Source organism: Mauremys reevesii, linkage group 2 (assembly GCF_016161935.1).
Source record: "Mauremys reevesii isolate NIE-2019 linkage group 2, ASM1616193v1, whole genome shotgun sequence".
In the NCBI taxonomy this organism is placed as follows: Eukaryota; Metazoa; Chordata; order Testudines; family Geoemydidae; genus Mauremys; species Mauremys reevesii.
In genome coordinates this window covers 227,704,158-227,730,441 of record NC_052624.1, presented here as the reverse complement: position 1 = coordinate 227,730,441, position 26,284 = coordinate 227,704,158, and the positions used below count along the sequence as shown (strand labels likewise).

Here is a 26,284-nt window from a genome sequence, read left to right as displayed (position 1 = left end):
ATCTTTAGTGACATGTTGCAACCAAGGCTTTTGTATGCCTTGAGGAGGTTTTCCACCAACAACCTGTAGTTGTCTGCCTTGTTGTTTCCAAGAAAATTTATTGCCACTAACTGGAAGGCTTTCCATGCCGTCTTTTCCTTGCCACGCAGTGCATGGTCAAATGCATCATCTCGAAGAAGTTCACGAATCTGAGGACCAACAAAGACACCTTCCTTTATCTTAGCTTCACTTAACCTTGGAAATTTTCCATGGAGGTACTTGAAAGCTGCTTGTGTTTTGTCAATGGCCTTGACAAAGTTCTTCATCAGACCCAGCTTGATGTGTAAGGGTGGTAACAAAATCTTCCTTGATTCAACAAGTGGTGGATGCTGAACACTTTTCCTCCCAGGCTCCAATGACTGTCGGAGTGGCCAGTCTTCCTTGATGTAGTGGGAATCTCTTGCACGACTATCCCATTCGCAGAGAAAACAGCAGTACTTTGTGTATCCAGTCTGCAGACCAAGCAAGAGAGCAACAACCTTCAAATTGCCACAAAGCTGCCACTGATGTTGGTCATAGTTTATGCACCTCAAAAGTTGTTTCATGTTGTCATAGGTTTCCTTCATATGGACTGCATGACCAACTGGAATTGATGGCAAAACATTGCCATTATGCAGTAAAACAGCTTTAAGACTCGTCTTCGATGAATCAATGAACAGTCTCCACTCATCTGGATCGTGAACGATGTTGAGGGCTGCCATCACACCATCGATGTTGTTGCAGGCTACAAGATCACCTTCCATGAAGAAGAATGGGACAAGATCCTTTTGACGGTCACGGAACATGGAAACCCTAACATCACCTGCTAGGAGATTCCACTGCTGTAGTCTGGAGCCCAACAGCTCTGCCTTACTCTTGGGTAGTTCCAAATCCCTGACAAGGTCATTCAGTTCACCTTGTGTTATGAGGTGTGGTTCAGAGGAGGAGGATGGGAGAAAATGTGGGTCCTGTGACATTGATGGTTCAGGACCAGAAGTTTCATCCTCTTCCTCGTCTGACTCAAGTGAGAATGATTCTGATGCATCAGGAACCGGCAGTCCTTCTCCGTGGGGTACTGGGCGTATAGCTGATGGAATGTTTGGATAATGCACAGTCCACTTTTTCTTCTTTGACACACCTTTCCCAACTGGAGGCACCATGCAGAAGTAACAATTGCTGGTATGATCTGTTGGCTCTCTCCAAATCATTGGCACTGCAAAAGGCATAGATTTCCTTTTCCTGTTCAACCACTGGCAAAGATTTGTTGCACAAGTGTTGCAGCATATGTGTGGGGCCCACCTCTTGTCCTGATCTCCAATTTTGCAGCCAAAATAAAGGTGATAGGCTTTCTTAACCATAGTGGTTATACTGCACTTTTGTGATGCAAAAGTCACTTCACCACAAACATAGCAGAAGTTATCTGTACTGTTCACACAAGTACGAGGCATCTCTGCTCACTTTGGCTAAACAGAAATGTGTCCCTTTGCAAAATCAAACACTGACAAATAAGAGAGCACAACACTGTATGACTTCTAGAGCTGATATAGGGCAATTTGTTCAATAGAGTGATGTAAGCTTCGTTATGATTGCATCATCCATGACTTCTAGGAATAACATGATGCAATTCATATCATGTATGACGCAATACCAGCTTCAGATTGCATCATTCATTGTTTTGCCTAAAAAGCAAGTACTGTCCAAACCCAGTCTTAGATTTATTCATAGATCCAGTCAAAGATGTATTTTAGTCATTTCTGGTTTAAATTGAGATCCCTTCCCTTTATAGATCCCTCACTTATCCTCCGCTATTCCCAAGTCAAGGGTCGTATATACTGACCCAATAGCATAACTTGGGAACTAGAGCCAATCAACAATTTTAAGCATCATTTTCGTTCTCAGTGACCCAGAATTAGTAAAGTTTGACTACATTTATTTCAGAAGCATTTTGCCGGTAGAGCAGTGTTATAACATTTCTGTCACACTAACTCAAATGTAACAGCACAACCCCCACTGAACATTCCCACATACACGTACTAATAGCACACAGCTAACTAATAGCAGTACATTTTCACAGTTTCTTATCTCCTAGCATGATGTCATCATGACTGGGACTACCCAACGTGTTACTATAAGAAGGCAAGACCTAGATAGGCCAGGAAACCGAACCTGCTGCAGCCCAGTTTAGATCTAAACAAGATTTGACACTTCTTTAGGTCATCAGGAACATGCTGGGTAAATCACATGGATTATTTTGAAATCACTTTTCTAAATGTAACAGTAAATCAAAATCCATGTGGGTTTTTCAGTTATTCAGGTGAATTGCCAATTATTGGCAGAATCATCCACACCAAACAGCATTACTAAGCTGCTCTCTAAATATTTGATTACTGTTTTTACTATGCTTTACTGGGTTATCCTGTTCCCATGCTCATGAATCCTGAGGCCAAATTCCACTGACTTCTGTTACTGAGATCGACCACGGAGAGTTATGCTTTAAAAGCAGTGAGGCAGTACATAGTGATGCTGTCTTGTAGCCCCAGTGTTAAAATTAGCTTGAAACGAGTATGGAAGAGTGGGCAAGGTAGGATCCAGGAGCGCTGTACAGTAACGTGTGGGCTATAGCAACAACACACAAAAACACTCTTGGACAGTGGTTCTCAAGCTTTTGTAGTGGTGACCCCTTTCACACAGCAAGCCTCGGAGGGCGACCCCCTCTTATAAATTACAAACACTTTAAAAAATATTTAACACTATTATAAATGCTGGAGGTGAAGCGGGGTTTTGGGTGGAGGCTGACAGCTCGTGATCCCCAGGTAATAATCTTGCGACCCCCAGTTTGAGAACCCCTGCTCTTGGAATTAACAAACAGCATTCCCATTCCAAAGAGCCAAGCAAACAAACAAAAGTGAAGCAATTAAAGACATGACTTTGATTGCGATTTTGTGGCTTAGCCTCTAAAGAATTATGCGGTCAACGGAAAAATTCCATATTTTATGAGCTACATTCTTGTCGCTGGGCAGATTGGGCACTACTTTTAGCAGTAGAAGTGCTAGAATGTACAGCAATATTTGCCACTTTTTCTGCCATGTAATCAAATGTCAGTTTCAATCAAGACTATTTTTATATAATTCCAGTCCACATTTTGGGGGATGAAGAAGGGAGAATGGGAGGAACAGATGAGGGGTGGAGCTATAGTGAAAATGTCAGAAGGACAAAAACGAGTATATAGAGGGAACATTTGAATTTTTAAATCATGCATCTTTTTTTTTAATTTCCATGATTGCCCTCTTGGAAAGGATTAATTTTAAAGTGATTGAGGTTACCTTGCAAGGTCAGTCACATGAATATATAAATCACTTAATACAGCACTGGCATGCTCAAGTGCTGCTGCTATGAAAGAACCTGGCAGGTTTCCACATTGCTTGCTATTTTTGCTCTTGTCTGGGATTAAATTTGTGCATCCACTGTGATTACCAAGGTAGAAGACCTCATGCCATCCCAGGCAGACCTACAATACTAACAGTAGGCAGATGTACAAATGAAAAAAAATATAACCACTCCTTTTCTTTGTGTGGAAGAAAAAGTTGATCATCACAATATCCTCAAAGGCTTGTATTTTCCAGCACATACAACGCTATTGGATGATTACACATTAGCTGCAGTCAGCTGCACTAAACTGAAACATGGAAATAAACAACTACAAGGTTGGTGGTTAGTTATTTTTGAAAGCCCAGTTTGTCCTTATTTGCAGTGCACAGACTATCCTTGTGCTGTGGTACTCTGATTGTAAACGTGGGATCATAAGCACTGACAAAAGAGGACAGTCAAGAGGGTTATTCTCTAGGAATGGAAGAAAAACAAACTATAAATATGTACAAGATTTCTTTAAAAAAGTGACAAGACAGGCACACGCAGCTCAAATTAAATGTTGCAGAAGCCACTGCCTGATTAGTAGCAATAAATGTATATTGAGATTATAATGATCACATTAAAGGATAAAAATAGCAGAACAGGATTGTGACTAGAGCGGGTTAAAAGTTTTCAGAAAATGCTGATTTGGTAAAATCAAAATGTTTTGCAGGAATGTCTTTATTTTTGTCAAAAATTTCAAAAGGAGATTACCTAAACATTTCATTTTGATCAGGTTTAAACTAATTTAGATGTATTTTGTTTCGACTTTATCATTTCAACTTTTATATTGTATTAGTCAAAACAATGAAGTCCAAATGAAGTATGTCACAGTATTTTGTTTCCGGAAAAATTCTGATATTTCAACTTTTTTGTCCTGATTTAGGACAAAACCAAATTTTGAAATCTCTGAATTTCTCATGGAGTGGAAATTCCATTTTTTGGCCATTTTAAATTATGATTTAGGGTTGTAGGAATGCATGTTTGAGAATGTTTTTACTCATTCAAACACCCTGAGTGTAGACTTTCTTCTGGGACAGATCTTTTTGAGGTTCATGTTCCATTTAAGACCATCCCATTAAGATATATAGATGCAATGGGCTGACTGGGCAACCAAGAATTGGCATTGGGATTGCAAGAAATGTAGTGTGGTGTTGTTTTCAGTCCATTGATAGGGGTGCTACACTGCAGAAATAGGGAGGATTCCTGAAGTAGAGAGTGGAGCCTGCTGACTCTGGAGCACAAAGTGAGAGATTAAGCTAGAAGGCAGGGAGCAGCCGGGGAACTGGAGAAGAACGTCTTTGACAATGGAAGATGGTGGTGAGAGATTTCTATGTAGGGAGCTCTGCAGAAGAAACAGGTCTGGGGCAAGCGCAAATACCTTCCAGACAAAGTCCCAAAGCTGATAAAGAGGGGTCTGCACAGTATGAGAGAAAGATAAAGCAGAACTGTCACAGAAAGAGCAAGAGAGACACCCAATAAAGGGTCTATGAGCTGGCTAGATGGATTTTGGGAGGGCAAGGGAGGGAAAAGGGGGCCCTAAGACAAGAAGGCCAGGCCCAAATAGCTGTGCCAGAGTATCTAAGCCTCGCAAATAGCCTTTCACCGGGGCTAAGGCTAACACTTGTGTTATTTCCACTGCAGCAGTGTGGAGAAGATGCAGTCAGGTCTGGGACCCCCAGGAGCTGTACAGACACATAAGTAGACACAGTCCCTGCCGTGAAGAACTTACAGGCTCTTTAAGGGAAAGCTGCAACAAATGAGTGTAAGAACCAGTAGGCGGGAAAGGAGAAGTGAGGCTGAGGGCAGGCTCACACAACTGCACAATACGCTTTTGAAAAAGTTAAATAACTAACTGCTCAGCCTCCTTTGGGTTCACTTGTTAGCTCTCCTTCACACTCACACAAGGGAGTCAAAAGGTGTAAGGAACCCCACTACTTCCCTGCATGGGCTATCCAGAATTGGAGCTTATGTGTGTGCATATGTGTATCCGCACGTGGGGGGAAGGGGGAATCAACTGCTGTCAGACTGTTTCTCTCTTTAGCAGCTGAGTGAGGAGTGGGTAATCAGGAGTGGACACAGCCTTGGCTCCAACCCCCAGTGCACAAGCTAATGGTCCAGAACTGGCACAGAGGGGAAAGCAAGCTGTGCTAGCAAAAAGGGCTGGCACAGATTGCATCTCCCTCGATCAAGGGGAAGTACCAGAGTGTGAGTCTCAGAGGGAGTCACAAGCTGGTTCCTGAGGTGAACGACCCTCCCAGCTCCTTCAGACAATCATTTTCTGACAAGATATTACGTCGTTTATTTTGTTATAATGTTTTAAGTTAATTTTGCTTGGAAAAAAAAATCTTTTTGAAGAGTTCAAAAAACCTTTTTCTAAATACCTGCAATTTTCCAGAAACATTCTAAAAGTTTTCCCCAGCTCCAGACACCATTTCAGTTCTATGCTCCCCATGCCCCAATCTGGAAAGGTCTGCTTTCCCATCCCTGAGACTTTCAAGGAGAAGTTAAGCCAACTTGAATACAAAAAAATGGATACTTTTCTTACTCTCTTTGTTAGGATGTGTTGCGTGCTTTTGTCTTTTCTTCTGGCTGGACTACATGCTGCAAAGAGAATGAAAGAAACACGATCAGCGTGCAATAGTGGCTGACACCAGAGACGACAGCTTAAGACACGGATGTATATTATATACTATTTAGGTTTTTGTTGATTAGCAATAGAAACTGGCAAATCTCAGGCTGGTGTAATTTGTTATGAGATCATCAAAAATGCAAGCACAATTTATTTGAAATGTCATTACCAGCTTTGAGGCTGTGTCTTTATAACACTAACAGACTCCAGATAGTGGTGGGTGGGATTGAACCTGGGGCTTCTGAAGTGCAGTGCATGAGCCTTTACTGCATGAGCTAAAAACCCTATGGTGCTTTGTGATGGCTGTAGAGCAGATTCATTACTCTTTCTCTCTAAGTGGTCTCAGTGCCATTAGATGGGACAGAGCACCACCCCCAGGAGGTGTGGGGGTTATATCTTCACTCTGCCTACAATAGCATGCAGTGCTGGGACATGTTTCTTGTTCCACTGAAAGAACCATGGAGTACCAGGCATAGCTGGCAACATTGGAATTGTGTTTTGGTGGATGTAGCTGGCAGCACCACTCTCACAATATTTGTGATAGTCCTGAAGCGCCATGTAATTACATGAGATTCTTGGCTTTCGTTTAAAAAAAATGTAAATTGCTAGCTCTTGTAATTCAGGAGAGAAGCTGGAAAAAATGTGGCCACAATGCACCCGAAAGACTAAAAAACTAGAAGATAAATAAAAAGAACCCAAAAGGTGGCATTAGTAATATCTCATGCAACTATTTTTAAGCCAATGTCATGATTTTTTAAACTGGGGTTTGCAAGGCTGTAGCAGTGATGTTAGGTGAAATATGCACTTGAAAGTAGTTTGTGCACATCCTTTTACTCATGAAATTTAGGAAGCGGCTACAAAGTCTCTATAGTAGTAGATGGTGCTTCTAACAAAGTCTCCAAATGAAGCTGATTTTCTTAGAGGAGGAAACGGGCTAATATGGCTTTCAAAATCTACAATGCTTTTACTTACATCAAATGCCACCAAGAGAAGGACCTTCAATTCAAGTGACCTCGCAGAGGAAACACAACCTCTTGCTTTCTTCTAATTGGGAAATAAAAACAAGAGGGGACATTGCCTGGAAAAACCATCCCTCTCAGATTTTTAGGATCACTGTGTAGCTGCCATATTGTGAAGTCTTCATTAATTAGAGCTGTGTGAGTAGTTCCTTTCAAATTTCACCTGGTTTCATTACCCAGTTGACACAGGCCAAGCTAATGACATTTTTGGAGAGGGCCTAGGCCCAGACTCAAGTAAAGATGGGCCAGTTTATAGTTTTATATGGAGATGAGAGGTAGGTTTGAACTGTGGACTTCAAAGCCAGGTAATCTAGCTGTGCTGATGGAACATATTTGTGACACACTGTACCTCAGAATGACGCCTTGTAACCCCCATCATCATATATCGCTGTGATATTTTGTACAAATCATGCCATGTAAGGTATCATATGAAAAGTCATGATCTACTGAAACCCAGTGTTCTGTCCAAATATGTCTATCATTAGCGTGTATAAAGTTATAAGATTGTGCTGTATGGTTGTTACTGAAACGTGCTGTAAGTTTGCAATTGACATGTAAAGGATCCCTGCCCAGGTGGGTGTTTCTCAACTGTGTGATTCAACTATCCAAGCCCCACACAATGGAAACTGCTGGATCACTGTGACTTGGGAGCTGCTTGTTCACTGGGGCTCAGCAAAGCCAACCAAGCCATGCCTGGGCTAGGGTCTGCGAGGCACACAGGCCAAGGGTATAAAACAAGTGACAGTAGCATCATGTCTTAGCCTTTCTTTTCCTGCACCTTTGCTGGACACAACTGGGATGACAAGACGACAACTATCATCAGAGGAGACTGGTCCAGGCTTCAGGGGGAAGTCTGTGCACTAAGGACTGTAACATCCAGGGGGTGAGAATATTGCTTGATCTAAATATTGCCTAGTGTAATAAGGTTTAAGATGTAGATTGTGTGCTTATTTTTATTTTCTTTGGTAACATCTCTGTCCTTTTATGCTTACCACTTATAATAATTTAAAATCTATCTTTCTATAGTTAATAAACCTGTTTTATATTTACCTAAAACAGTGTATTTGCTTAAAGTGCTAGGGAATTCTCAGCTCAGTTACAAAGGCTTGTGTGTGTCCTCTCCACACTGAAGGAGGGATGGACTGGGCTATAAACTTACAGTACAGGCTTCTGACCAGGGCAGCATGGTACAGCTCAGGGATGCAAGGTCAGGGAACAGGGGGGATTTTCATGCAATCTAGCTGGGTGTGGGGCTCCACCTGCAGTTGTGCTGAGTGATAACAGCTTCCCGAGGGGTTTGCTGCTTGTCACTAGCAAAACATTGGGAAAGACAGTCCAGGCGGTACCTCAGTTCCAGGTTGTACCCCAGGGATCCCATCACAATATTAACGACTTTTTATTAAGCTATGAAAATATATACATTATTGCCCCTTTGGCTTGCTCAGTTAACCACTATTCTGGGCCTAACAGTATTGTTTCTGTTCAGAGAGAAAACTGATAGTACGAGAGAGGGAGATGTCTTTGGTGCAATCCCTTTTATTTGCAAAAAACGTAGACAAGTCCTGTTACCCTGAACACAGTGGAAATAAAGAACAGCAGGCAGTGTCCTTGCTCACAGTTCTAAGCCTGCCTATGCACCCAGCACTCTGTCCAAAAGAAACTCTTTTTCTTGGCTTCCTCTTGGAGCCATGCTACCCATGCTTCTCTCACTGGCTGCTTGCTTCTGCCACTGGCACAAAAACCTGCAATCCAGTCAATGCCCTTGTGTTTTTGCCATCCATTCCCAGAGAAACCCCTCTTATTCTCCCTGAGTTAGTTTTTGCTCAGGAATTCCATATGGCCAGTGCTGTGGGTAGTGGCTTCTATACTTGCAGCTATATTAGTGCATAAAGGAGCTCAATTGCTTCTTCCATTTGGCCAGAATGGAAGGCAGCTAGCATACCCAGCTGCTTCAATGGGGGCTTTGCTTGCCCATAGATCAACGACATGCTTGCTGGTAGCCACCAACACCCTCCAGCACACCAGTATGTTTAAGCTGAATGGTCTTGTGTTTCCTCGCCCCATCCCCTTCTTGTTACTTGTTGCCTTTCTTTGTATCTTTAAAGCTAGATTGTAAACTTTCTGGGGCAGGTTTGGCCTCGGTCTTACTCTTTGTGCTGTAAAGTGCCTCGGACACATTTGAGTGCTGTGCAGTGAGTAGGAATAATTAATCATTTCTCCAGCATTCAGACATGCAGGATTTGGTGTTCTCGTTCAGGCCCATTACAGAGAAAGGTGGTAGGTTGCAGCTGCAAATTTCAAATCCATATCTTAATCCAGAGCCAAACTTTGAGAATGGGGGCGTCATAGGGTTAGACTTGATGAACCTTGCAGACCCGTATAACTCCCTGTTAAGAAGCAGGATTTGTTGCGTCTAAGCCATCCAAAACAGATGACTATCCAGCCTCCTTTTGAAAATCTCCAATGAAGGATCTTCCACAACCTCCCTAGGCAGTCTGTTCTATGGTCCTACTGTTCTTAAGTTAGGAAGTTTTTCCTAAACTTTAATCTAAATCTGCTTTGCTGTAGTTTGAGGCGGTTTGGGGTCCAGGGATTCTGTTCAGTCTTAAACTCTGGTCAAAACCAAATGAAGCCTGCAGTTTTGGATGGTTTGTTGCAAAATCAGGTGTAACTCTTAATCTCCAGTTGAGTTTTGCTTTGCATTCTTGGAATCATTCAAATTCAGGGGTTACCAGCACAAATGAATGTTTGTAAGGCACTTTGAAGATGTGCTAACGCTAGGTATTATAATTTGACTAATGAATCATTTAATGCTACGATTCTGGCTCTCTCTATACTACTATGAGGTATCGTTAATATTGGACACTCCTCTCCCATTAATAATACTTTGCTCTTACACAGACTTTTTCATCCAATAGTCTTGAAAGGGCTTTGCAGAGATGAATGTGTCTGACCATGCAGAGTTTACAGAGAGGGAAACTGGGGCACAGTGAAGTTAAGATCAAAGTTTTCAAACTTGAGTGCCTAATGTTGGGCACCTAGACCCATATTAGTGGCTTAATTTTAGCGGTCCAGAGTACCTGCAGCTGCCACAGAAAATCAGGCCACTATTTAGATGTCTTAATATGGATTTAGGTGTCTAACTTTAGCAATCCAGGTTCAAAAATTTTGGCCTGTATTATGTTTCCATGGTTATACAACAAGACAGTAGCAAAGGCAGGAATAGGTCCAAACTCCACTGATTTCCAGGTCCATGCTCTAACCTCGTCTAGACAATACTGCCTCCCTATAACACAGGGTGCTTGCTCACTTGACTCACTACACTGAGAATGTGCTCCCAGGTAAGAAATAGTTACAGGTATGTATAAAATGTGACACAGTGTTCAGCTGCAGGCGGGGGGCTGGATAAGCATCAGTTAAAATAATACACATGCCATTAAGCGGTTATGGCTCCAGTTTCACCAAGTTCATGAAGTGGGAGGGAATTCACAAGCATCCCTACAACCTTTTGCCTTGTGAGGTTTATATTTGAAAACAGTGCAAGAGGGAGACAAAATCAATTGACCAGACTGAAGGGGATTTTCCATAAATGATATAAATAAGCTATGGCTCGTTTTTGAAGCTGCCCAGAGGTGTCCAATGAAATGAACAAACAAAAAACCCCACACACAAGTCTAGATTTCACTGGGTAAGTAATGGCTACATTCACTGATGCCTTATAAACAAAACATTTAATTAAAGAGGCGGCAGATAAGTTTAACTGATAGAAAAATTACCCATGTCTCTCAGGGCAGTTAACCTATTTAATGTCTTACTGGACAGTGCAGGGTAGAGTTGAGTTTCCATATTTTCTCTAATTTGGGGAAATATTTTGTTATTTTAATTATGTCGCTGATGCCCAGATACTCCATGGTGAGTTCCTGATAAAGGTGTGGGCACATTTTCAGCTTATTTGTGAGCCACTGGCCAAATCATTGCATGTGTTCTGCCAATGTAAGCAGCAATCAGCCTACATGAGCTGAGGAAAGGAACTGCATGAAAGGGACGTCACGGTACTGGCAAACATACAGCTACTTGAATAGCCATAGAAGTATGAGTGAAACATGAAGCTAGACATTAGTGACCTACTTGCACAGGAATACAATGACAGCAGGGAAAACAGCGGAGACACCATTGTGAACCTTTTTTTTCTTGATGGGGGATATAAATTCTAGCAGAAACATGCTTCTGTAATTTGCCTGCTGAAAGGATGTTTATATGAATGATCCACAGAATTTAACAGATGAAAACAGTTACAATGCTGGCCACATCAGTGGGTCTATTCATGTTGTGAAAATAAGCAGCAGAGTGCCCGCGTTTACAGCTTGCAAATGCAGATTAGATCTGTCCCCCACAAATAGTTTTTCATGCTTTTATCTGGCTTCTTTTGGTATAAGCAGTTATTGAGTTTAAACTATGTTCTTCACTCAAATGCATACTGTGTTTTGTCTGGTATTTATTCTTCAAATTATCAAATGTAAGTCAGGTTAATACACATTCATTCCTAAAACATGATTTTGGAAATGTTCCCTTTATTGATCCAGCAGATCAATATATAGCCAGTTCCGGTGAGTGAATAACTCTTCATGGAATTACATTGTTATTTTCTATGTCATAAACCAGCCCTACTGTTGTGAGCTATGCCTTATTGATCACCTATTCAGAATATAAACAAAATCACATGGCATCAAGAACATTCATCTCAGATTTTTTTCCTGTGGAAATATTTCACATATCTACATTATCCAGGCATCTGCATGCATTAGCTTCAGAGCAACTAGAGAACACAGAAGTGCAAGTATAATACAGTAGAACGAAGAGATGAGTTTATCACTTGAAAGGATTTCTCTACCGGTAAAACATTCTAGATAAAAGACAGCACTGTCTGCTACTCTGCTTTAACATGTACTCACATTTGGATGAAATCACAGTGGTGAAAACTTCTAAATTTTCATCGCTACAGCTGTAAATCTGGTGCATTTTTCACCTCTCTCTTCCGACTGCCTGTCGGCTTCATGCAACTGCTCTGAACTTCTGGTAAATAGGTTTCACTAATCCAATCTGGCTCTGTGATCATTGTCCAGGTCTACAAAAGACAGACTGATGCCGTGATCTCATCTCATTCCATATTCTTAATTGCAACATTTTCTACTACCATCTGTCTTTATATGAATTCTATTAATGCAAAGATTTAATTTAGCTGTTACTTAAGCCTTTGCCACATTTTGTTTTGTGTGTCCTTCCTCCTGTACAGGTTGCCAAAGCCTCAGGAATAAAAGTGGTTAGTAATGTAAGCAAGCTGGGTCTGTTTTGTACAGCTGGTGAATTATCAAATTGAATATCTGTTCTTTGAAAAGCTACTGTTAGGCATTCTTATTATGATTTTTCTTAGGTTTCATGTTATATATTCTTTTACATTTTTAAGTCTCTCCATATAATGGGAATCCAGTAATTGACACATGTAGTAAAAAGGTATATTGTATTTCAAAGTTTCTATAACTGCATATGTACAGATGATAGTGCCTGGATCCTTGGTATCTTGACCAAAATTTTCAAACGTGGGTGCCAAAAGTTGGGAATCTAAATCCATATTCAGGCACCTTAATAAATGGCTAATTGACAAAGGTGCTGAGCCCACATTGAAATCAAAAGAAGTTGTGGCTCTTCAATGCTCTGAACCTTTTTTGGGTGTGTAATACAGATTTAGGTACCTATATTTGAAAATTTTGGCCCTAGATACCACATGTGATGGGTGTATTAGCAATGCCTTGGATAGATTTGCTAGAGCACTCACATAACTAGTGTAATAGCTACCCCTAATTACTGTGCTACTATTATATCAGTCCAGTGGGAGGCACATTCACTACCAGCATGCAAATATAATTGACACAGAAGTTAAGCTAGCCCTCCGCCAGAATTGTTAACATCCATTAGTGTATGCGGAGTTTTTCATAAGCTTGAAAACTTCTCTCTTACACCAACAGAATTGGTCCGATAAAATATATTACCTCACCCACCTAGTGTAATATCCATTATAGACGTCCCCAGATGACAGGTGCTAGAGAAATACCAGCTGTCACTGTCATTTTAATACAATCTTTTTTCTTTAACCCTCCTCCCACCCAATATTTTACCAATTATAATCCTGGACCAAGAATTGTTTCAGCTTTAGGGGTTTCATAAGAGGACGAAGAACAAGCTGGCATCACTTGTTACCTTCCAGGGCAGTTTCCTGCTGTTTCAGGAAAGCAAAGCTATTAGGCGATCCATTGTTACAGAAAATGCTGGAGCGTTTAAAATGATCAGCGGGACGGCAATATAATCAACCAAAAGTTCAATTAGTTTTTGATTTATTGTGCCACATGTTCTGCTTGTATGACTGATGTCATTAACATCAGGCTCGACTGGCGTGTTCATCTGTCTCTCTCCGAACAGGGACACACTCAACAGATGGGGAATTTCACGGTCACAAATGGAATTGTTTATCCTTCTATTGTTCTTGTGTCAAGCTATCAAACCAAATCCATTACCCACCAATCAAAAGATCAGCCACCATCTTTTCAGCCGCGGAGGAGGTTATGCAGTGGGGATTTAAAGCTTTTAAAAAGGATTTAAAAAAATAAGCAAGCCCAACACTGAACTGTAGACATAGATGGAAAGCTAGAACAAATTTAGCCTTTTTTTAACCTGCAGGTTTTAGGAGGACTAGGAGAGGAGACACTTCAAGGTATTAGCCATTAAGTGTTTTTCTAATTTGGAAACTTGAGATTTATTTTTTTGGTTTGATTGTTTTTTAAATCACAGATGTAATTTGGTTTTTGTGTATTTTAAAATAAAACCAGTGATTGGCATTTCACTATTTTCCTCTGGCTTAGAGGTGGAAACAAAATGTCAAATTTAAGAACAAAAAGCTGGTTACATGTTGGCATAAGGCTTTATAGCCTGGGTCTTGAGCAGGCATCTCTGAACATCCAGTCCTACAAGAGACAGTGGATCACAGTTACTCCTGTGTGGAAAACCAGCACAAGGTCTATGCACCACCTAAGACCGCACAATGGGAGTACAAGCCTTAACAAGTGCATAGGCCCTGGCTGGATCTCTGCATAGGGATTGATTTCACCCAGTTCAGAAAATGAGCCTTTTGCTTCATTTTCCTCCACTCCCACAAAAAGATGACCAAGCACTAGGTATACCCAGGGTCTAATGTGACCTCCAGAGCTGAGGAACGGTAGTCAGGGTTACGGATTCTTGGGCAAATCATGCCTCTCTGTGCCTCAGTTGTTTTAGCTATACAATAGGTAGGATATGACCTATGCCAAGAGGATATTGCAAAGCTTGACTGATATTTGTCAGCTGCTTTGAGATCCTTAAATGAAAAGAGCCACAGTAAATTAAATGTCAGGAAAAAATTGCCCATGCTTACTACATGAACATTAGAAGTCTGTTGGTAGAACAATGTCATAGGACTCAGTATGACAACCCACTAGGTGGTTGTCACTCTGGGTGGTTTTTAGGTCCAAATGCAGAATACTGATTCTTCTAAAAAATGTTACAGTAGATGCTATTCTTCCTATGGGTAACTAGCCACTGGGACCTTAGGAAGGATATTTGTAACTGTGATTTTAAAAAAACCCAACACTGGCAAGCCTGTTCTGTGTGTATACAGCACTAGCACGATGAGGGTCTAGTCCATAACTAGGGCTCCTCGGTGCTCCAGTAAAACACACAATATATAATTCTGTACGAAGGGCCTGATTCTTCTATCCTTACTCACACCAAGTTTTCCTTACTCTGCACATAGTTCCATTGAACTTTCAGACTTTCTGCCACATTGGGTGGAAAATCTCACAAGAATTAATTGACCAGAACTAGAAGACAGGCCTCTTTTAGTTCTGGATTTGGCCTGGAACCCATCTTGTAGGGACAAGCTCAGATGAGGGATCTGAATCTGTATCTCCCACATTCAAAAGTCTAGAAAACAAGGTTCCGTTTTTTGCCCATTGCTAACTGTGCTGCTGGCTGGCAGCCTATGTGCCAGCTCATGCCAAGGTCCTGATGTCTCAATTGAACAGTGACAAATACAGAGCTGAAATCAGTCTGGCTCACCTCTGTGTTAGTATTGTCAAAACAGGCATTAGAATGATAAGCATCTGATTGACGTTTAGACTTTTGCATGCTTCTGAGTTGCTCCATAAATTAATCTCACTTACAACATTTGTATCCCATATTGTGAGGTCATATTTTAGGATTGTGAACCTCTGAGACTGTAAATCACCAGATGGGAGAGAGACATTAGTTAGTGTGGAAGGTTGATCTTCAACAGAAAGTATTACACCGTCCCCCAGATCAACTATTGTGGCATCTTGCATCTGCAATTTCCCTATGTATCATCAAGAAGAGGACAAGATTTTTTTGTTGCTCTGCTTTCCTCTCCATGAAGATGAGTCATGCAAGTGGACTCCTACTATCAGCTGAGGTTGCTGCTCAGAGCACATGGCAGGAGGGGGCTAAAAATCCCATACAGAAGGAACTTGGTATTGCTAAGCTACTTGGATTTGGGGGCGCAAAGTGGCATAAGCAAGAAATCCCCAGCTGCTTAGCCTCGGTTAGGCCTACAGACATATAGAGCTTGCTGATCATAGTCGCTTCCGTTACCTTTTGAAACTTACGTTTGTAACTCATTAATGTTTATATATCTACCTGCTTTAACCTTGTAAATAACTCAGTTCCTCTTCCTAGTTAATAAATCTTTATATGTTTTAGTATAGGATTGGCTATAAGCGTTGTCCTTGGTGTGAAATTGCAGGTACAATTGACCTGGGATAAGTGACTGGTACTTTGAAACTGGGAGTAACCTGAATATTGCTGTGATTCCTGGAGTAAGAGACCATATTCCACAAAGGTAAGCTCACTGGGATGGCGAGATAGATTGGAGTACTCAAAGGAACTGTGTGTGACTGCATGTGAAAGCGATAGTTATAGTACTTGAGGAGATTACACTTGATAACTAGTTGGCGAAATCTACATATAGACCTCAAAACCAATTTGGGATTTGTGCCCTGCTTCCTAACAGTGTTCCCTGAGGCTGGTATTCACACTCCGGAGTCACCACAGGCAGTGTCACAGTAACTATATTATTAACGTAATAAATTGATTGTGGGTGGTTCTGCTGCCACCAGCAGCGGACTCAAGGAAATGAGCTATTGGATTATAATGTGCCGGCCTTCACTGAAGACTCAAAATTCAAACGGAAAGTCAGTGGGCAGGACTTAAATGTCGATAATTGTGATGGATCTCTGCCCACCCAACACCTTAATACCCAGCAACATCAAAAGATAACCACTGTGACATTCAGTGGTGGCACAAGCTTTATCATGTGATTTGATTACCAGAGGGCCTGGCAGTGGGGGAAATGAGGGAAGCCATGGAGCTCACAACCCTCTCTAGATCAGACAGACCTCAGGGTTTTTTGGACTACAGCCTTGTACACAGGCTAAGGATGGGCAAAGTGCTTTACTTTGGGTGCAAGGGGATATAAACATGCATAAAACTCTACAGCTGAAAGGCTGATTTCGATGTTTCAGAAAATCCTTAAAAACTGCTGATTTATGTTCTTCCTGGGCAGTTTGCCTCCTCTCCCACTCTGGTTTCTGGCCCCTTCAGCACAGCGGGGCTGAGAGTGTGATTCTACAAAAGGCACTGAGTAGCTCCATGTCCAGTGTGACTTACTGTTCCATGTCAAATGGGCGCAGTTTACAAATAAGCAGAGGTTTTTTTTTCCACTCCCTTGCAAGCTCATCCTGGCCTCTAAGACTCAAGGGAGAGTCTTTCTTTGTGAGTAAGGATTCTGCAGGCCAACTTAAGTCCTGAATACCTGAGCAACCTCATTGTCTTACAGCTCTACCTGCTGTGACACCAGTGCAGCTCCATTGTCTTCAGTGGGTTTTCACAGGGGTAATTGATTTGACCTTAGCAAACCATTCTGTTGGAGATGCACAAGCAGGGACAGAAGGCAGCTCATGCTCTCTTAGCTGTGTTGACACTGCAGGGTGACCATTACTGAATAGCATGACAAATGTCTTTTCTGTGGGAGGGTCATTAAAGTGAATAGCTACCATGCTGAATTCACACCAGGGGCACATCTGCCAAGTAAGATAGTACCATTTTTACAGTAAACTCTGGCCGCACTTTCAGATCCCCAATTCCACCTCTCTCAAAGGGGGTGAAAGTTAGTACTATTGTTTATGATGGCCGTGCCTAAGGACCAACCAAACACGGAGTAACAGACTGTCCCCACCCCAAAGAGCAGACGATCTAAGTAGACAAGACAGACACAGGGAGGGAATAAGGGACTTAACACAAGCAGGCTGAATGATGTGATGGCAACAAATGTGATGTTAATTCCATGATTACCGTCTCCTTTTGGAGGGGCTGGTGGAGGGGCTAAGCTAAATGGAAAGAAAAATGAAGGGAGAAGAGACATTGAAGGGAAAGCAGCTGATTGGGGAGAAGAGGAGGGTCAGGGGGCAGGTGTGAAGTGAGGCGGAGATGAAGAGACAGAGGGTGGTGGTTGGAGTAAAGAGCCAATCAGCATCAGGCAGTCAGAACTAGCCACTTCTCCAGTGTCACAGACACTGTCAAAATCATGCCACTGTCACACCCTCAGAAACCGCACTGTGCAGCCAAGGGAATTCTCTGTGGAATTGGCGCTGTCCCGATCCCTTTTTTAGGCAAAGGAGGAGGGAAATGTGCCCTGTTGAATGGGTCACTGTTAATTACTTGGAAGAGAATCAGCTTAAAAAAAATCTCACTATTGAAAAAAAGCCACAAAACAATTAAATCCATTAGTGAATTAAAGACACTGAACATCAGAAATCTTCAGGTGCTATTTATGCTGGCTTCACAAAACATGCTAGTACCTCTCTAACAGACTCAACACCTAATCCTGCTCCCAGTAAAGTCAATGGCAAATATCCCATTGGCTTCAGAGGTGGGCTCAGGGTTTCCCTGGCCTGTGTGGATGGGAGCTGTTACCATCTCAAGTCTATAACCTCATTGTTCTCATTAGAGCCTATACTCTGTTGCATAACAGGTAAATCTAATCCCTACTGAGCCACCTGAGCCTATTTCTTACTGTTAACTTGGCAGTATGATAAGGCTAAACCACATGTATTTTTGGAATGGGAGTGAACTCAAATGTATGCACAATTAACCACTTAAAAATAAACTGGGACAAAACTACATATGCATGCTGTTTGCACAGAATCTCTAACACTTGCCTCTGTAGGCCAAAGCTGCAATGTTAGCGCTGGGTTTTTTGCTGGAAAAGAAGAGTTAAGTGTCATCTATTGTCCACAGAAATGTGACCAACTGTAACAAAAAGAAAAATAGTAACAAGTGCACGTGCAAGAATAATAGCATAGATGGATGTGGGAAATGAAGCTAGCCAACACCAGTTACTAATGAGTCAGTGCTAGTCTGATAGTCTGCTTCTTTCTCTAGATAAACGAACACGCTACAAAAAATTAACATGCTGCAAAACAGTCTTATCTTATTCTTATAATGGCTTACGAAAAAGTCTTTCAGAATTATAAGGAAAGCCTCACAACTTAAAGATTTGAAAGTATATGACAGGTTTATAAAGTGAGTATTTAAATTTGTGTTAATGTGAGTAAGAAAGTTATTTAGAAATTTTAAAACGATTCTGACCTTCCTAGTCAGTAACAAGAAGCCGGGCAGGATAAAGCAGAAATGCTACTATCTTAAAGGAAAATACAAATTGAAATACAAAGAAAATGCAAACAGAATCCCATCAAAAGCTTCAGAGCATCACACACAATAGTTACATAAAGATATTGCAGGGTTCTAGAGAAAAGCTGCTGGTTGGGTCATCTAAGAAAGAAAGAGGCATAAATAGATAATCAATGCATTTACAAATTATAGCCCCAATCATGCAAAAGCTGTATGAAGAAGTCCATATGACTACTCGTAAAAAGCGCTATGTAGTTGCAGGTTCAGATTCCTAATAATCCATCCCAGCAATGCCCACATCATTGTGTTTCGAGTTAGTTTTAACAAAGCTAGGACTCCAGACCGCATGGCCCTGTGAGCAGAACTCTCAAGGAGTTTTGCACATGAAGACCTTGCAGGCTCAGGCCCTGCACTGGTAATGGACTAAAGGCATTTAAAAAAAAAATCACCCAAAAGTCTGATACATTCAAATAATACTGTACTAACAAGCCATTACAGTGCTATTGGAAAACAAACTCTCATTAAATCTTTCAGACTTGTTCTGTGATTTTTTAAAGCAGCTTGATCTATATTGATCCAGTGACAACTTTTTCCCAGTCCGCAGGAACTCAGGATCATCTTGGCACATATTTTGCACTCTTCTGTTTAACCAAAGCTTATATAACATTGAGTATTGGCTCATAATGTGGATGTCATTTTCTAGAACAGTTGGAAATGTGGTTCCTGCACCTGTGTAGTTGGAGCTACTTGGCATGATGACACTTTGGGCCCCATACCACATGGCTATAAAATGCACTGCTTGGATACCTAGGCAAAGATCACTAAATGCCACGTATTGCTCTTCCATGGACAAACCCAAGAGATGATGCAACATGAACTGAAACTGCTATAGCTTTGAACTTATCGACTGCCTGGGCTGCCTTCCCCTTAGAGTGCAGGATTCCACAGCCACATGCTGGGGATGGGCATGTGACCTTTGGGGTGAGCAGATATGTTGGTAATAAAGAGGAGAGGCCATTCTCATTGGTCTCCCTTCTACCTGGCTGTCCAGTCTCCCCTTCCCACAGGGTAGAATGGCCTGGAAGGGAGCTCAGCTTCACTACCTTGTGGTCCAACCTTCTCTGTCCCCTTCAGCCCATACTGAGGATATGAAGCTGAACATATCAGGAGAGGAGGGCTGCATGCAGCAAGGAGTGGGAAGCACCAGGGAACCTAAATCTCACATCAATGAGCCTGCTGCCAATTTACCCCCTTCTTCTAAGTGTCTCATTTGGATCACACATCCATATTTCCTCAGATGTCTGCCCCTTTCCCGTCCTGCACAGCTGCAAATAAGGGAACAGGCGCACATTTTAGCATAGTATAAATAAAAAGCTAACTACAGAAAAACAATGGAATTGACACTTCCCGCCACTTGGCTGCCTGCACCTAGCATGTCACCTTATTTGTGCCCATGCATGTCCTCCTATAGCAGCTGCACACTTTCTGCTGTATGCCGCACAATGACATGCAGGATCAAGAACGGTGTCTTTGTAGGACTTCAAAGCCTGTTTTCCCCTTTTGCTTATGTTCTACTGTTAAAATAAGACAAATTTAAAACAAGGACGTCTGAGAATGTCACTAACCGTTGGCATCAGCACTTAGATACCACAGTAACAGGTGCATTAGAAAATACCTACTTTGGAGAGATGCATTACACCTACAGAAGAGTTTCCTATTAAGGCTATCGTTCTGTCCTTAACTTACCTTGTGGGGTATGAATAGTGAAGCACAGATGCTATGGGAGATCACCCAGCATTATCAAACCCCTGCAATACCTAGGTACAGTTGGCTGAGTTTAAGACAGATTGGTAGTTTTTGCACAGTTTGTATGTCAATGCCATACAACAGACTGCCATCAATCGGGGGGGAATTCCCATCCATGTTAGTGAACCTACACTCTGTGCTGAAAGGACTGAGATTGTTATTTGATTTCTTTGCTGATTCAGTCCTTAGCCTCTCTCCTGATACTGCCAATAAAGGTGTCAAATATCTTACTACTTTAAGTACATGACTTGTTTCTAGGAATCGGATTAAAGTAAATCTCCTCAGAGAAAGATTTGTTAATGCTGCAAATACATACCAAGGAGGATTTCCAAGATCATAATCTGGGTGTGAGTCAGTCCCTTTCAAATCTCCTTGCCCCCAAGATTTTTGATGTACAAGGAGCTGATGATCCTTACTTGTCATTTTCTTCTGACCCATTCGCCATTAAACTTAAAATGCTTATCCTTATTTATCCGCTGTGGTAATCCATTCAGTTACTCTATAAACCCCACTGCAACTATTGCACAGACCTCAGTTTAGGATGGGGTTTACTAATATAAAACAGTAAAGGGCTTGTTGGCTGTACACCAGTGATGGCATCTTTTTCAGAATAATTACCGATTTGTAGATTCTACATCCTTTGGATTTTAATGTGGTTATCTGTAAACACCTGGTGCGCGCCTAGAAATCCTCCTAAAGCACAGCATTGTCACATTGCTACCTGTTATTTTTCATTCCAGGCCTAGGCAAAGTTTGGAAATCATCAGCAGTCCAGCCAACTGAATGGTGATAATAAATTGTGAACTATGAGGTTTATTTTTAAAACAGGTTGAGACATATTAGCCCAAAGAATAAATATATCACTGGATCCTTCAGTAGGAGAAAAGTAAATGTCAATCATCTTTACCTAGGTAGGGACAAGCCCTATTTTTATTGCAAACTATTCCCCACTGTGCCCCACTAGGAAGCTCTGTTTTTCCAACGGAATTCAAAGCCAAGTCTTCCCTTTTTATATATAATTATCCCTATTTCTAGCTTTGAAATGCCTGGAGGAATAGGGAGGGAAATGGGGATGAGAGGCACATGGAGCTAATCCTCTCCTGAAACACACAGAACTTATCATATCACATTTAAAAATGGATTAAAGAATAAAAATGCAAGAACGTGAACCTAATTTCTCATGAGGCAAAAACAGAACACATGGGACATGTGATTCTTCACTACCCTGCACGGTCCACAAAAACGTAAACCTGCGTAAAGTGAGTGGCTGTATAACACTTCTCATTCAGAATGGCAGCCTTTAAATCCACTTTATGCAATGACTACATAAATTGCAGTGCAATGCAGAACCAGGGCCATTAGCTTTACTGTGGACAGCCTGCAAGTCCCCAAATAGTTCTGATATTAAAGAACAAGAACGTCCTGTCATATAAATTGTAGACACCCATTATAATGATCAAAATGCATTAAGAAAAAATCTGGGCTATTTCACTCAACTAATTGCCAAATTACAGTCGACTGTGATCCAAATTAAACAAAAGCAAACTGTATCAAAACATTCCTAATCATGCAAACAGACATGAAACACCCATGCCAATAACTAGGGTGAACAATGAAAATGCTAGGTCAGTGCACTGCGAGTCAACAGCTAAACAATGGGAATGTGGTTTAACTTGCATGCACCAAAACCAAATGGATTCTTCTTCTTGCAGATGAAGCATCACTAAGGGTCTAATCTTGCACCATTGCAGCCAAGGAGAGTTTTGCTATTGACATTAATTGGTGCTGTATCAGGTAATAAGAGAACATTGTTTGGTACAGATCAGTAAATTTCTCCTGGCTTCACCACCATTATTACCAAGTCCTGAACACTTGGAAACATATTAAATCTTTAGGGTCAGACGTTCAAGATGTGAAAATTCCACACATACCTGTGGGTGCATACTACTTGATTGTACAAATGTCTCATTTGTATATCAGATATTCACATGCATGTTATGCACATGCAAGTATATGCTCACCTTGCTTTGAAAACTCTCTCCCTTCCTGTTAGTGTTATATTTTGTCAATTGCATCATTGTATATAGTCTTGTTAATTACATCACAAGGGTAGAGCTTATACTTTAAATATAAAAGGAGTGCTTATGAAATGTGCCAGATTGACAGCACCAGAAAGTGACCTTAGGGGGAAAAGTCTAAGGTGGTGGAATGAGCTCTCACATGATCTAAGAACTGCCTTAAATGCACCATTTTCCATTCCAAATGCAAGGCCATTTCTTTTACCTTGCCTTCAAACATCAACACACACACACACACACGCGCCAGAGAAAATAGTTGTTCCAAAAAAAGCACTAAATTTTCCCTTTGGAGAGAAAAAGGGAAACATGAGAGAAAGAATCCCACATGTGAGAAATGCTGGTCAGCTTACTTTGTGCATTTCTGGAAGGTGCCCAGCTACTAGGATGTTGAGGATGTTAAAAGAACTCAATTGAAATTTCTCTGTTTATCCATAGAACAAACACTGATTTATACTTATGCTTCAAAATCACACTATGGAAGGATCTGTTGTTTTAATTTAGCTGGAATAAAGTCATACAGAGTCAAATGTGTTAATGAGACGCTGTCACTGTCCTATATCAAACAGTGACAAACAAGGTTTAGTACACAGAGACGTCAGTCTGCATAGTACCATGGCAAACACATTAGGAAATTAATGTCAAAGGCTAAAAATGTATTGATTGAAACACACAAAAGGAGAGGAACCAAAATGAGGCAAAGAGCACTGAAGCTGAAATTGAGTGATTATGCAAAATGATCAATCAATACCTAACAAAGTCCCGTTTTGGAGATGATGAATATTCATTATAGTGTCTTATTCAGTCAAACAGTCTTTGGTGAGGAAAAAAGGGTTAGTTCTGTTGTTCAATTCTGAGTCATTTTCCTGACTGGAACAAATTGATAAATTAAACAGTAATAAGTCACCAGGACCAGAGGGTATTCACCCAAGAGTTCTGAAGAAACTCAGATGTGAAATTGCAAAACTACTAACTGTAGTCTATCATTTAAATCAGTTTCTGTACCAGATGACTGGAGGATAGCTAATGTGACGCCAATTTTTTTAAAAGGCTCCAGAGGCAATCCTGGCAATTACAGGCCAGTAAGCCTACCTTAAGTCCCAGGAAAATTGGTTGAAACTATAGTAAAAAACAGAATGATCAGACACCTAGATGAACACGATTTGTTGGGGGAAGAGTCAACATGTTTTTTGTAATGGGAAATCATGCCTCACCGATCTACTAGAATTCTTTGAGGGGGTCAACAAGCACGTGGATATAGTGTACTTAGATTTTCAGAAAGCCTTTGACAAGGTCCCTCGCCAAAGGCTCTTAGGCAAAGTAAGCTGTCATGGGATAAGAGGAAAGGTCCTCTCATGGCTCAGTAACTGGTTAAAAGATAGGAAACAAAGGGTTGGAATAAATGGTCAGTTTTCAGAATGGAGAGAGAGAGAGTTAAATAGCGGTGTCCCTCAGGGGTCAGTACTGGGACCAGTACTGTTTAACATAGAATCATAGCACTGGAAGGGACCTTGAGAGGTCATCTAGTCCAGTCCCCTGCACTCATGGCAGGACTATGTATAATCTAGATCATTCCTGACAGGTGTTTGTCTAACCTGCTCTTAAAAATCTCCAATTATGGAGATTCCACAACTTCGTTAGGCAATTTATTCCAGTGCTTAACTACCCTGACAGTTAGGAATTTTTTCCTAATGTCCAACCGAAACCTCACTTGCTGCAATTTAAGCCCATTGCTTTGCATATTCAGAAATGATCTGGAAAATGGGGTAAACAGTGAGGTGGCAAAATATGCAGATTATACAAAATTACTCAAGATAGTTAACTCCAAAGCAGACTGCAAAGAGTTACAAAGGGATTTCACAAAACTGGGTGACTGGGCAACAAAATGGCAGATGAAATTCAATGTTGATAAATGCAAAGTAATTCACCTTGAAAACATAATCCCAACTATATATATACACAAGAATGGGGTCTAAATTAGCTGTTACCTCTTCAAGAAAGAGATTGTGAAGTCATTGTGGATAGTTCTCTGAAAACATCCACTCAATGTGCAGTGACAGTAAAAAAAGCTAACAGAATGTTGGGGATCATTAGGAAAGGGATAGACAATAAGACAGAAAGTATCATATTGCCTCTATATAAATCCATGGTACACCCACATCTTGAACACTGCATGCAGATCTGGTCACCCCAGCTGAAAAAAAAAGATATATTGGAATTGGAAAAGGTACAGAAAAGGGCAACAAAAATGATTAGAGGTATGGAACAGCTTCCATATGAGGAGAAATTAAAAAGACAGACTTTTCAGCTTGAAAAAGAGATGACTAAGTGGGGATATGATAGAGGTCTATAAAATCATGACTGGGTTGGAGAAAATAAATTTACTCCTTCTCATAACACAAGAACTAGAAGTTACCAAATAAAATTAATAGCAGGTTTAAAACAAACAAAAGGAAGTATTTCTTCTCATAACACACAGCTAATCTGTGGAACTCCTTGCCAGAAGATGTTGTGAGGGCCAAGACTATAACAGGGTTCAAAAAGGAACTAGATAAGTCCATCGATGGCTATTAGCCAGGATGGGCAGGGATGGTGTCCCTATTCTATGTTTGCCAGAAGCTGGCAATGGGCGACAGGGGATGGATCACTTGATGATTACCTGTTCTGTTCATTCCCTCTGAAGCACAGGACATTGGCCATTGTCGGCAGACAGGATACTGGGCTAGATGGACCTCTGGTCTGACCCAGTATGGCTGTTCTTATGTTCCTACTTTAGATGAAACAGACAGAAAGAAGGGAGATAAGAGATATGTTAGTAAAGATGGAGAAAATCCAGCTTTTGCTGGGGTGGCTGGTCAGTCAGAGACAGATGTTTTAGGCTGGCAGAAGAGCCATGAGAGCTGTTTTTCTGGTTGGTTTGATCAGGTCCCTCTCCTTCACTAGTCCTTCTCAGGCTGAGCAGAGCTGGACGGGCTGTCTCATCTCACCATGCTGGTGCTGTGCAGCACAAAAGCCAAGAGAGATTGGACAGGAGGCAGTTAGTGGAGGAATGGAAAAGAGCACACAAGGGAGGGGAAAACAGAGCAGGATCCCTTATGTGTCTGGCTGGGGTTCTTGCTGATGCAAGGATGATATCCAAGCATCCCCATGGGAGTAGCAAGGTCTGGTGTCACGGTGATGGTAAAAAGGTTTTTTTTGTCCTTCCCAAAGTCTCTTCCACCAGGGTCCCCAAAAAGGCAATGTATGGAATGGTCCATCCTCTCATTATTTTGCTCACAATTAGACCTAATTTCTGAAGCACCAATTTTGGTCTATTAATTTCTGGTCCTCTACTCCTCTGGTTTACCAGTCATAGTCTTAAAACAATCCTTGAGTGGTATTAATAAGCCCTTTAAACGAGTCCAGTCTTCCTACATCTGTTCCTTACACAATTTTATAACACAGTTCATTGTGACCACTCATAAACCTTTACCCACCTTTCACTGGGTAAGCTAACAATTAAAGTAGGCTCCATTTATTACAACAGACTACCTCAA

General features: G+C 41.3%; 1 protein-coding gene across 2 annotated transcripts in view; it reads right to left on the bottom strand.

Annotated features, from left to right (window-relative positions):
* Nucleotides 1-26,284, bottom strand: part of VXN (vexin) — a 44,561-nt gene that overhangs the window by 12,025 nt on the left and 6,252 nt on the right. For both annotated transcript variants that reach the window (XM_039526079.1, XM_039526080.1), the window contains exons 3-4: nt 12,030-12,202; nt 5,975-6,030 (exon numbers count right to left, since the gene is read on the bottom strand). In XM_039526079.1, the coding sequence (XP_039382013.1) occupies nt 5,975-6,030; nt 12,030-12,096 (123 nt within the window). In that variant the 5' untranslated portion in view covers nt 12,097-12,202. The remainder of the gene's footprint in view (nt 1-5,974; nt 6,031-12,029; nt 12,203-26,284) is intronic.